Here is a 13,191-nt window from a genome sequence, read left to right on the forward strand (position 1 = left end):
ACTTATGCACCATAAAAGACGTCGAATTAGAATAGATGAAGAGATGGGACAGAGCGCTAACTTCGACGGGTGTTTACCGTTCACACAGCGGAATTTTTACCCAGCGAAGACGTCCCCAATGGACCACATTTGTCGCAGAGGCACGTTCTTTAAGCAGACAAATGTTGCCCCTTTGCGACACCTTCAGTGCATAAAGATTCCATGGTGTGAGCAGTAAGCACCAGTTGAAGCTAACGCTCTACCACATCTGTTTCTCTCTACTCGTCCGTCATCCTTTATTGCGCACCTTTATTATTTATTATTGTTGGTCTTTGCTCATAATTCGAATTCGACACGAACATGCTTGGAGGACGAGTATGCTCAGGGGTACATTCCCTACTATGTTATTTTTCAAAATTACGTTGTTGTTGACAGAGAGAGAGAGAGAGAGAGAGAGATGAAAAAAGAATAAGCAGGCAGGTTAATCGGAATGGAAAAGCTTGGTTTGCTACCTTTCATGGGAGAACGGGTGAGAGGAAGGGAGAAAATAAGTAGGGAGAGAGAGAGAGATTCAGGACTCACAGACACACGATGACAGCAAGCCACAGTCATCACATACTGTCACAGTATATGATCACGCGCAGCACATTGAGCAACAATTAAGGACAGCGGTCTATCAGTTGGGCTTCGAAACTGTAGCAGTGCCTTTGTCATCCTCTCCTGAGATAGCTTATGAGGTGGAAAATAAAAAAAAAAACGGCTTGCTATGATAACGGCCTGTGATAAAAGTGAGGCAGCGCGGTTACAAGCGCTCATCTCTGTACACTGCAGCGAGGACAATTACGCAGAACAACCCGCACTGTTGTCGGCCATTTCAATGGAAAAAGCAAAAGGCTTCGTAGAAGCAACTCATAGTTATGACCGACAATTGAGAGTGGCCTTGCTTTGGCCAAGTCCACTTAGAATGCGAAGGTGGATCGAAAAGCCCAGGTGGTGCAGCTGGTTGCATTGAAAGCGTGGGTTGTTCCAGATGCAGAAAGCGATATATCCCGTGCGAGCGCTCGAAATTATCTGGCGACATTTGACCTTGAGAAGGTATCGATTCTTCTTTGCTGCCTTGAGGAGCTGACAGAGCAGCTCTATCGGAGTGCTCGTTACCTATATGACGCCACAGTGACTTAGAACCACTGCGATGTGACGTGGTGCTTTCTCTCGGCCAAGGCATGGACAAATTTTCTAATCTCGAGTGCTAGTTGTTCATCTGGTATGCGGTGCACGGATGATACCAAAGAGTGTAGCGCTGTCTTCGAATCATTGAATATCGACCATCTTCGAGGTTGTTCTTGGCTGACGAGACGAAGTTCAGCGCGATTAGCTGCAAGTTCGGAAGCCGCCGATGTCGTCTTGAAACTGACGGCGGTGGCTCTCACTGGAAAAACCAGGGCTCGGAATGAACTCAAGAGGGTTGCTGAGTGATCAGTGCATATGTTTACGTGGTCGGCGTACCTCTCGTGCAAATGGCGCAGAGAAAGTTGTTCAAGAGCAGGAGATGACAGCTCAGAATGTTTTCCCGCTTGCTGGTGTGGTGACGCTGCAGCGCGAACCAGACACCATGGACGGCAATGAAGCCTGATTGAAGGTTGGAGTAATAAACGGAGGTCGTACCGGCGAATGACGAATGACGGCATGTAGCCGCAAATACGGATACGGCACGTCATGGCAGATGCTCGCCAAGCAAAACGCGTCGTATCAATATCAGCTACGATTGGCCGCGACGTTACGCTTTAAACTTCGTCGCGCTTATAGTGCCGCAGCCTTTTCGTCCGATATGATAGCGGAGCGGCCTTTACAGCGGTCGGTTCTCGGCCGCGGCGTCTACGTTTCGATGAGGGCGACATTCAAGAACTTCCGAGTGCCGTGCATTGGGTGCACACCAAAGGATCCCAAATGGACAAAATTAATTGCCTATTACGGCGCGCCTCGTAATCAGATGATGGTTCTTGCGCGTAAAACACCATAAGTTACTGATAATGCCAGATAGCACGATTTTACTCTTGGAGAAGCATTAGTTGAAGCGGCACATATTATTTTCAGGAAACATCGAAAAGCATATCATAGCAAAAATTCATTAGATACCTTTAAATAATTCATTTTGAGAGGTTGCATATGGGACTTGCCAATTAAAGCCAGTGAGCTCTCAAGGTACATAAATTTGGAAGGAATCTTTATGCTAGTGCCAGATTTTCTGTAAACACCGTCAAAATTCTGGTCAAAATGCACTGTCCAACTTGTCTAACAAAACGCCTTTTTATGCATTCAAGCATAAAAGTAGGCTGAAAAGAATTCGAAGGCAAGTGTAGTTCGTCGCACGTTCTGGGAACGCATATCTAGAAAATGACGTCATGCGCCAAATTTGTTCGAGTTTGAAGAAAATATATTCCCCGGGCTACTAATTATAAATTGCAACACGTGTCATAAATGTATTAGATTGATAGATAATTAGCAAAACTGTCTTAATTAATTAATTATACCTTTAGACTTCTCGGGAAAATATCGCTGGCTTCTTGGGATAATTATGCACAAGTAAGAATTTCTCTCTCTCTCTCTCTCTCTCTCTCTCTCTATATATATATATATATATATATATATATATATATATATATATATATATATATTGTGACGAAGAAGATCGGCAGGCTGAAAAGCCCCATTGCCATCGCGTGTCTCGTACCCAGTTCGGTCGCTGGCTGCGCCCTACCTGCTGTTGCCGCGTTGGTCGCTGCTGCCCTACGAGCCGAATAAACCCCCTTTACAATTGGTGGAGCTGCTGGGTACAACCGGAATTCTAGAACTTCGCAACCGGACACTGCAGCCTGTCTTCATTATGCCGGAAGAAGGACCACCGCAACCACAACCCGCTGCCCCGGTGACTACCGTGGTCTGCCCCGGCCCGCTGCGTCAACGCGACCCACCCATCTTCAGCGGTACCGAAGACCATGACGTAGAAGACTGGCTCGCTGACTACGACCGGGTGAGCATCCACAACCACTGGGACGACACCAAAAAACTGAATTACGTATCGTTTTATTTGAGCGGTGTCGCCAGCGTATGGCACCGCAACCATGAACGTGATCTCACGACGTGGACAGCCTTCAAAACAAACGTGACGGAGGTATTCGGGCGCCCCGCCGTTCGCAAGCTTCGCGCTGAGCAACGTTTGCGCAGTCGTGCGCAACAGTGCGGGGAGACATTTACAAGTTATATAGAAGATGTTGTCGACCTCTGCAACCGCGTTGACGTCAGAATGGCTGATGCCGAGAAGATCCGCCATATCTTAAAAGGCATTGAAGACGACGCCTTCCAGATGCTGTTGGCGAAAAATCCGGCGACAGTCTCTGAACTCGTCAGTCTCTGCCAAAGCTTCGACGAACTCCGCAAACAACGCCTAGCCACCCGACAATCTCCTCCTCAGGCGACTTCAATGTCGAGCTTGGCTGTTTCCCCGGATCATACGTCGCTACTGCTACAGATCAAGGAGTTCGTCCGTGAAGAGGTGGCTCGTCAGCTTTCTCTGATTCCCCTCACACACGGCCAGTCGAATTCTCCGTTGGCGCCCGCTCTCCAATCTGTCATCAAGGAGCAGGTAGCCGACCACATTCCACCTTCTCTACAGCAGGCTCCGGTTGCCGCTCCCCTGACGTACGCCGAAGTCGCTTCGAGGCCATGCACCACAGACCTACGGTCCCCTTCGCCCGCCTTTGCGCCCGCCCGTATCCACTCCGGTCCGGCCACTGGTGCAGTATGCACGACCTCAAGATCATTGGCGCACGGAAGATAATCGGCCGATTTGTTTTTATTGCGGCCGTGCTGGACACGTAGTACGTCACTGTCGCCTCCTTACCCCCAACGTCCCCAACAATGTGCGTCCATATGCACCACGTTTCCACCAACGCCGCAACTATTCGGACACCTTTGACTCTCCTCCTGTTGTCGACACCGCATTCTCCGCTGCTCGCCGTTCACCTTCTCCTCGCCGCCGCTCGCTTTCACCCATGCACCGGCGTCGGAGCCCTTTTTGCCAGGAAAACTAAATATCGCAGTTCAGGAGGCGAGAACTGCGGTGCCAGGGAAATGTATAAGGCCTCACACTTCCCCGAAGAACGTTATTGAAGTCGCTATAGAAGGAACATTGACGCTAGCACTTGTCGACACCGGCGCTGCACTTTCAGCGATAGATGCCCGTATTTGCCGCAAGATCGGAAAAGTGACGACGCCGCTTTCTGGACTGTCTCTTCGAACTGCCAACGCGCAGCACGTCGAGCCATCCGGCGCCTGCACTGCTCGTGTCGTAATTCAGGAGGTCCTCTATATCATAGAATTCATCGTGTTGGCATCATGTTCACACGACGTCATATTAGGTTGGGACTTTCTCTCCACACATCATGCGATCATTGACTGCGCCCGCGCCGAAATCGAGCTGTTTCAGTTTTCGACTAATATTATCACTGACCATAAGGACCATTGCCGCAAAATCTCTGTTTCAGAAGACACCATTATACCTGCCTGGTCTTCCACCCTTGTCAGTATCTCTTGTGACTGTGTAGATGACGGCACAGTACTCTTCGCTCCATCTGAACTCTTAGTTCGCCGCCGTTCACTACCACTGCCGTTCGCCGTCCTCGAGTTCAAAGCTGGCGCCTCTCTCATGTGCGTCTCCAACCCATCGGCTGAACCAATTACTTTACGCTGCCGTGAAAGCCTTGGCAGAGCAGATCCACTGACTTCATCTTCAATATTTGACACGATGGACGACTCGACTTATATTGCTGCTCTCGAGGAATCGCGTCCACAGCCCCTACCGGGTTCTTTTACGCCAGCTATTGCCAGTGACCTTACGACGAAACAGCGCGACGAACTTCTTCGCTTGCTCCAAGGCTTCTCTTCGTCCTTTGATTGCCAAGCAACATCACTCGGCCGCACGACGACTGTTTCGCACACTATCGACACTGGGAGCCACGCACCAATTCGACAGCGTCCCTACCGAGTATCGGCGACTGAAAGACAAGTTATCAATGACCAGGTGAACGATATGCTCAATCGCGGTGTCATCCAGCCTTCTAGTAGTCCTTGGGCATCAACAGTCGTCCTAGTTAAAAAGAAAGACGGCACCATACGATTTTGCGTCGACTATCGAAGGCTTAACAAGATTACCCGAAAGGATGTATACCCGTTGCCTCGTATTGACGACGCACTTGACTGTTTGCAAGGAGCGGAGTTTTTTTCGTCCTTAGATCTCCTCTCTGGCTACTGGCAGGTGCCCATGGCGGACGCTGACTGTTCTAAAACCGCATTTGTAACACCAGATGGCTTGTATGAATTCACTGTGATGCCGTTCGGTCTGTGCAATGCACCCGCCACCTTCGAACGCATGATGGACGGCATCCTACGTGGCCTAAAGTGGCATACTTGCCTCTGCTACCTCGACGACGTTGTCGTCTTTTCCCCTGATTTTCCGACCCATCTTCGGCGTTTACATCAAGTTTTGACCTGTCTCCGGAATGCTGGTCTCCAGCTTAACTGAAAAAAGTGCCGATTTGCAGCTCGAAAACTGACCATATTAGGCCACGTAGTCTCCAAAGAAGACATTCTTCCTGATCCTGCTAAACTTCGCACCGTATCCGGATTTCCAAAGCCCACTAACTTGAAAGCACTACGCAGCTTCATTGGCCTATGCTCTTATTTTCGACGTTTCGTTCGCAATTTCGCTACTGTGATCGCACCACTAAACCAACTTCTCCAAGGCGACAATGAACTTTCTGCTTGGTCGGAAGCCTCTGATGATGCCTTTACGACTCTTCGTCACCTACTCACGTCTCCGCCAATCTTGCGCCATTTTGATCCCAGCGCACCTACAGAACTTCACACTGACGCCAGTGGTGTCGGCCTTGGTGCCGTGCTCGCACAACGCAAGAACACTAATGCCGAATACGTCGTCGCCTATGCCAGTCATGCCCTCACGAAACCTGAGGCCAATTACTCAGTAACAGAAAAAGAGTGCCTGGCTATCGTATGGGCTCTTCAAAAATTTCGTCCGTATCTCTACGGTCGACGCTTTGACGTTGTGACGGATCATCACGCTCTTTGCTGGTTGTCCAACCTAAAAGACCCGTCGGGCCGCCTCGCTCGGTGGGCCCTCCGAATCCAGGAATACGATATCCGAGTCGTCTATCGCTCTGGACGCAAACACGCCGACGCCGATGCCCTCTCGCGCTCCCCTGTTACTTCAGACAGCAGCACTTCTACCGACAGACATGACATCTCACCACTTGACATCCTCGACATGGCATCGGAGCAACAACAAGACCCATGGATCGTCATGATGTTCGACTTTTTGTCAAATCCTCCGGCAACTTCGGCACCTCGAGCGCTACGCCTACAGGCGCAGCATTTCAGAATCCGGGACGGACTTTTATACCGCCGCAACTACCACAATGACGGCCGCAAATGGCTTTTAGTAGTGCCTCGCCACCTACGACAAGAGTTATGCTCCGCTTTTCATTCTGACCCGCAGTGTGGTCACGGCGGAGTGTCAAAAACTTACACACAGCTTCGCCTACGATATTATTGGCGAGGGATGTACACCTTCGTCCACAAATACGTGCGCTCCTGCATTGCCTGCCAGCGACGCAAATGTGTCCCGCATCTCTCCATCGCTCCTCTCCAACCACTTCCCTGCCCAGCTCAGCCATTTGACCGTGTCGGCATTGATATATATGGGCCTCTTCCATCTACTGGCGCTGGCAACCGATGGATTGTTGTCGCCGTAGATCATTTGACACGGTATGCTGAAACCGCCGCCTTGCCTGCCGCATCAGCAAAAGACATCGCCTCGTTCATACTCCACAACTTCGTTCTCCGCCATGGTGCACCACGTGAACTGTTGAGCGATCGGGGCCGCGTATTCCTCTCAGATGTCCTGCAGTCACTCTTGTCTGAATGCCAAATTATTCACCGCACTACTACCGCTTATCATCCACAGACCAATGGCTTAACAGAACGATTCAACAGAACTCTTGGTGACATGCTATCAATGTATGTTGCATCTGACCACTCCAACTGGGACCTTGTACTTCCGTTCGTCACTTACGCATATAACACTGCCTCTCAAGCCACTACCGGATTCTCACCATTTTTTCTGCTTTACGGACGCCATCCCTCCAGCACCATTGATACGGTTCTCCCGTACCGGCCGGACCCTGCTGAATGCTCACCTGTTGCTACGGTTGCTCAGCACGCCGAGAAATGCCGCCAACTGGCCCGTTCGTTGACGTCTGCTCAACAGTGCCGCCAAAAAGAACGCCATGACCTCAATCCTCCCCCTCACCCCTTCCCCGTCAACTCACTCGTGTGGCTTTGGGTACCGCCTGTTGCTGCTCCTGGCCTTTCGTCCAAGCTCCTCCCGAAGTACCACGGGCCCTACCGCGTGGTTGCACAAACATCACCAGTGAACTATGTGGTCGAACCCGTATCGCCATCTTCCGATCTGCGTCGTCGGGGGCGAGAGACTGTGCACATTGACCGGCTGAAGCAGTATTACGATCCGCCCACCTCTTCCTAGGTCGCCAGGATGGCTCCTCTTCAATTCCGGGGGTGATTGTGACGAAGAAGATCGGCAGGCTGAAAAGCCCCGTTGCCATCGCGTGGCACGTACCCAGTTTGTTCGCTGGCTGCGCCCTACCTGCTGGAGCTGAGTTTGTCGCTGCTGCTCTACGAGCCGAATAAACCCCCTTTACAATATATATATATATATATATATATATATATATATATATATATATATATATATATATATATATATATATATATATATAACCTTATGTCACCTCTCTGCTTTTGAGCCACCAATCTTCCAACCACTTTTTGCTAATTTCCACCACATATTTATTTACATGACTATTGTTATCTTTAAACCCTAGGGACTCAGGAAGCGTGACTGTTCCCGCAACGACAGATGGATGGATGGATGTTATGAGTGTCCCCTTTTGAAGGGGATGGAGGCTTGCACCACCAAGCTCTTACTATTATACTGCCTAATATCCTACCTAGGTTAAACAATAAAAAAGAAAAAAAGACCCTGTGAACTCCCACAACCAAATTTTCTGATTCCCTATTGCGAATTTTGCTTTTGTATGTCTCCGTTTTTTGTCGTTTGCCTACTTTTATTCCACCAATCCTCCGATCACCTGTTACTAATCCCCATTGCGGACATGTTCACTTTTGCACTGCTCTCGCTGAACCCAAGGGCTTCAAGGAGGCCAGTGGTGCCTAAATCGATCGCTGGGTAGAGGTCTTCACTTTCTAATAAAACATGCTCCATAGTTTCCCTAGCTTTACCACAATAAGCACATGCGTCTTCTTCCTTTTTATATCTCGCTTTATAGGTGCGTGTTTTAAGGCATCCCGATCTCGCCTAGAAAAGTAATGAGCTTCCCTTTGAGTTATCATAAATTGTTTCTTTCCTGATTTTGTTTTTTCCTCTTAAATAGTTAATCATGGCAGGTTCCTTTTCTATTGCCGCCACTCATGAGATTATTTTGGCCTCTCTGACTTTCCGCTTGACGTTCTTTGTGGCTGTGTTGCCCACCCTACAGGCCGCATACATGCTGGTAAGCTCCCCAGACCTTTTCCTCCACTGTGAATCAATGTTTTCCCTGTACAGATACCTCATACCTCAACACTCTCTCAGCCCATTTACTTTCTTCCATATTCCTCAGTCGTTCTTCATATATACTCAATTTTACTGGCAGCTTCCCTCACTTCAAAACTAGTCCAGCCCATATCACCCTGCACAGCTTCATTTGTAGCCTTCCTTCTAAACTTTACAATTTTCCTCATTTGCGCTGGTGTAGGAGCATCGTATAACATCATTTTGTAGCATTGCCCGCATGTGAATCTCTCTCTCCACAGTTAACTTGTCATTTGGAGTGTGGCCTTCACTTCGAAAAGTGATAGTGATGAAAAAAGTTTCAGAATGATTCAGAATTGTAGCCTTCCTTCTAAACTTTACAATTTTCCTCATTTGCGCTGGTGTAGGAGCATCGTACAACATCATTTTGTAGCATTGCCCGCATGTGAATCGCTCTCTCCACAGTTAACTTGTCATTTGGAGTGTGGCCTTCACTTCGAAAAGTGATAGTCATGAAAAAAGTTTCAGAATGATTCAGAATTAAAGCTGCAAGCAATGGCAGAAAATAATGGATGTGAACCTTTGGTTCACATCCATTCCTGATTGTACCCCTGATTTAAAGCAAACAACCGTATTTTCAAAAGTAAGTCCTTGAACCATCACACCTTTCCACATACCGTGGAGTACCTCGTGCCTATTGTATCCCCATAGTGAGTGAGTGAGTGAATAAACTTTTATTTGGTCCAGCAAAGCGCGTTAAAACGCGCACCCGGCTAATCCCACGACGGGACAGACAGATCTAGTCTGCCGGCCCGATCGCGGGCGCGCTGGACGGCCAGGATTTGATCCTTATAGACGGGACTTCGCAGGAGCGCGTCCCACTCTTCCTTGGTGAACTTCGGGCCCAGCGACCCGCACTCCCAGAGCATATGAGGCAACGTAGCTACCTCACCACAGGACACGCAAGAACAATCCGGATAAATCTCGGTATATGTACTATTAAGGGATGCCGGATTTGGGTACGAGTTCGTTTGCAGAAGTCTTAGTGTGACCGCCTGCGGCCTGCTTCATAGCGCTCTGTGCTTCATTATGGCTGCTATTTCTCTTCCCCTTCACTGTTATTGTTTTCCCTGTGTTTCCATATATACATTCCCTTCGTTTATCCATATACAAAGGTATTTATATTCTGTTACCCGAGGTATTTCCTCGCCCTGTATCGCCACTGTCTGTTCATTGTTGTCTTTGAATACCACAAAACCTGATTTTTTGACACTAAATTTCAAACCTACATTGTTGCCTTCCTGTTCACAGATATTAGCCAGACGTTGCAAATCAGTTTGATTGTTAGCCAGCAACACAATGTCGTCGGCATAAAATAAACCAGGGAGCTGCTTCTCTACTACGGTACCCGCCTGCTTGTATGGGAGATTAAACCCGATATTACTTCCTTCTAGCGCCCTCTCCATCCTCACCATGTACATCATAAACAGCAGTGGGGATAAAGGGCACCCCTGCCTCAGTAACTTGTTAATATCAACTTTCTCCTCGCTCCTCATCCCTTCGCATTCAACGCAAACGATATTTTCTAGGGAATTCTCTCTCAACAGCTGTAGGCAATCGTCACCTAGGTTTTCCCCTTCCAAAATATCCCACAAAATGCTGCAGTCTACATTGTCATACGCTCGTGTAGTGTCTAAAAAGGCCACGCATAACGGTCTGCATTCAACTCTTGATATTTCAGTACACTAAGTAAGAACAAATAAGTTATCGTCTAAACGCATACCTATTCTGAAGCCATACTGAAGTTCTCCCAAAAATGCCATTATTTTCTGCCATTGCTTGCAGCTTTAATTCTGAATCATTCTGAAACTTTTTTCATGACTATCACTTTTCGAAGTGAAGGCCACACTCCAAATGACAAGTTAACTGTGGAGAGAGAGATTCACATGTGGGCAATGCTACAAAATAATGTTGTACGATGCTCCTACACCAGCGCAAATGAGGAAAATTGTAAAGTTTAGAAGGAAAAAATAAATCATGTTGCGAAAGACTAAGACAATAATAGCAGTCACTAAAGTAAAAAATAAGGAAAGGCGAGAATGCGGCGGCAACCAGGGTGTCAGTTATCGCCGCCAAGTGAATCTCGGTATATCGCCGTCAGTATCTCAGTAAGTTCGTTGATTGCTTTCGGCGTATCGTCTTGTCCCCGTGTTTCGCAGGCTTCTTGTGCAGTGGCTTCAGAGTTTCCTGAAAAATCCGCTTTAAGTCTTCGCCGGGTGTGCTGCGCATGTGATCAGGCATGCCGGGAGCACCAGTTGCGGACTCCTCGGGAAGCTGCTCGTCGGGAAGGTGCTCGCCCGCTATCACAAACAGCGCAGATGTCACAGCGGCGAAGGCGAGACCATTGCCCAAGTGCCACCTGGGCCCGATGAGAACGGTGCTCATCTGCGCTAAAGTGTCGCCCACACGGCTGGAGATGAGAGCGATGGCCGTGGCAGTGCAATGGGCAGTGACGGGGTACAGATGCATGATCAACACGCCGAAGTTCGAGAAGGTGATGTAACCGGTAGTTTTCATGACGACAATCAGCAGATCGAGGAGGAGCGTGTCTTCTTCGAAGGGCATGGCAGTAAGAGCGGCCAAGGAGGCGCTGAAGCCGAGCCCGCTGACGACGACGGTAGGTTTGGGGCCGTAACGATGAACCAGGCGCGTAAACAAGACGCACGCAGCCAGTGACGTGACAGCGGCGATAACCTTCACCAGGAGTCTCACGGGAATGCCGTCGTTGGTGACATAGCTGTCCTGGGCGTAGCTCAGCGCCGTCCACATGTAGAAAAGCAGAATGGAACGGCTTCTCATGCGCGCGTTGCAGGGGTCGCTCTGTTTAAAAGTCTCGACTGCATCCCGCGCGTGCGCCCGTGTCTGCAAGGCGAACTGTTCGCGGCAGCGGCTTGTGGGCACTCCGTTCAGCTTCGCCAGGCGCTGCGATATCCGTTCGGCCTCCCCTACACGGCCGGTAGCCACGAGCCAGCTCGGAGACTCCTCCACGGTGAAGTACAAACCGACTAGCAGGAACGTCGGCACCATGAGGACTAGCTGAACCGTGGCCCAGCCGGCCTTGAGCTGCTCCGCGATCGACACTGTGCTGTCGCCGACAACCATGGTGATCACGATAAATACGATACAGTAGATGGGTGTCTTGCGCGGCGGGCACACCTCCCACAGGATGGCAAAGAGTGGCACCATCGTGCAGCTCGTCGCCGCCGACACGACGGCGCGCACGGCGACGAAGAAGTGGAAGTCGTTCGGGAGGCTGCTGGCGACGCCCGCGATGAGCACCACCGGAATGGTGACGAAAACGACCACCTTGCGACCGACGCGGTCCGCCAGCCTGGACACCACCGGCGTGGGGAAGATGCAAGCAGCGGCGTAGACGAGCCTTGCAAGCGAGATGAGCCACGCTCTGTCGCACACTTGCACCCACTCGCTGACCGCGTTGTTCCCGTACGCGCTCAGATCAAACTCCCACGACGAGCAGGGAACGACGCGGCTGTTCGCGCTGCTGTAAGGCGGTTCGCGCACGGTGCACCGACTGTACGCGCCCTGTTTGTCGATGGGAATGGCCAGCTCTTTCCACTGCTCCACGCTGAGGTTGGCAAATGCTTCGGGGCGGCGGCACCAGTGGTCCATGACGCCAGCAGTCATCCTGAAGCTCTCGTAGTGTGGTACGTAAGCCGCTGCCGCGATCGCGACGTTCAGTAAGGTCACTATCTGGAAGCAACCGTCGCCGAACGGAGGTTCGTCGGCGCAGCTCGATTCTGGCTTTCTGACGCTCTGCGTGCTTTTCTCAGTTGCCAAGCTGCTGTGGCAGTAGTCGAAGTTGGGCTGAGACATCTTCTGGCTCGCGTGGCTCATGGAATGTCGTCTTCTTTTCGTCGTAGCGCGCGCTAGTATGATACCATGTGCATGCCATGCACTCTCTGGAAAACACAATTATCGATTGCGCAGTAGTTCATTCGTGCGGATGAGCACTAAAAAGCTTCTTGCATGCGCATGAAACACTCGGGTTTGAGCGGTACATATCGAAGACAGAAGCATCTACCACCGCTAATACCCACTTTATAACGGCTGGCTCGGTGGCAAGGATCTCCCTAATTGGATGATATATTATTACCAGTACTTTTATAATAGGAGTTCTGACAAAAAAAACTAGAATCCAGCATTTTTGTTGCATTAGAGGACGGATGCATAGATGAATGGAAGGTAGGACCGTCCCCTTTGGAATGGGGCGGTGGATTGAGCCATGAAGCTCTTGCTATTATATTGACGAATCTCCTACCTAGGTTAAAAAAAACACTATGACTTCCCATAATCAAATTTTCTGACCCCCTATTGTGAATTTTGTTTTTGTACGTCTGCGTTTTTCGTCATTTCCATACTTTTCTTCCCCCAATCTTCCAATCGCCTCTGACTAATCTTTACTGCGGACAAGTTTACTTTCCCCCTGCTCTCGCTGAATCCAGAAG

The 13,191-nt window shown here is 49.7% G+C and overlaps 2 protein-coding genes across 3 annotated transcripts in view; both read right to left on the reverse strand.

Annotated features, from left to right (window-relative positions):
- LOC135906383 (solute carrier organic anion transporter family member 74D-like) overlaps window positions 1-13,191 on the reverse strand; it is a 243,897-nt gene that overhangs the window by 71,712 nt on the left and 158,994 nt on the right. The window lies entirely within an intron of this gene.
- LOC135906404 (solute carrier family 22 member 6-like) lies at window positions 10,823-12,559 on the reverse strand. The gene has a single exon (XM_065437788.1). The coding sequence runs from the start codon at window positions 12,557-12,559 to the stop codon at window positions 10,823-10,825; it is 1,737 nt and encodes a 578-aa protein (XP_065293860.1).

This window comes from Dermacentor albipictus, chromosome 5, assembly GCF_038994185.2.
Source record: "Dermacentor albipictus isolate Rhodes 1998 colony chromosome 5, USDA_Dalb.pri_finalv2, whole genome shotgun sequence".
Taxonomy (NCBI): Eukaryota; Metazoa; Arthropoda; class Arachnida; order Ixodida; family Ixodidae; genus Dermacentor; species Dermacentor albipictus.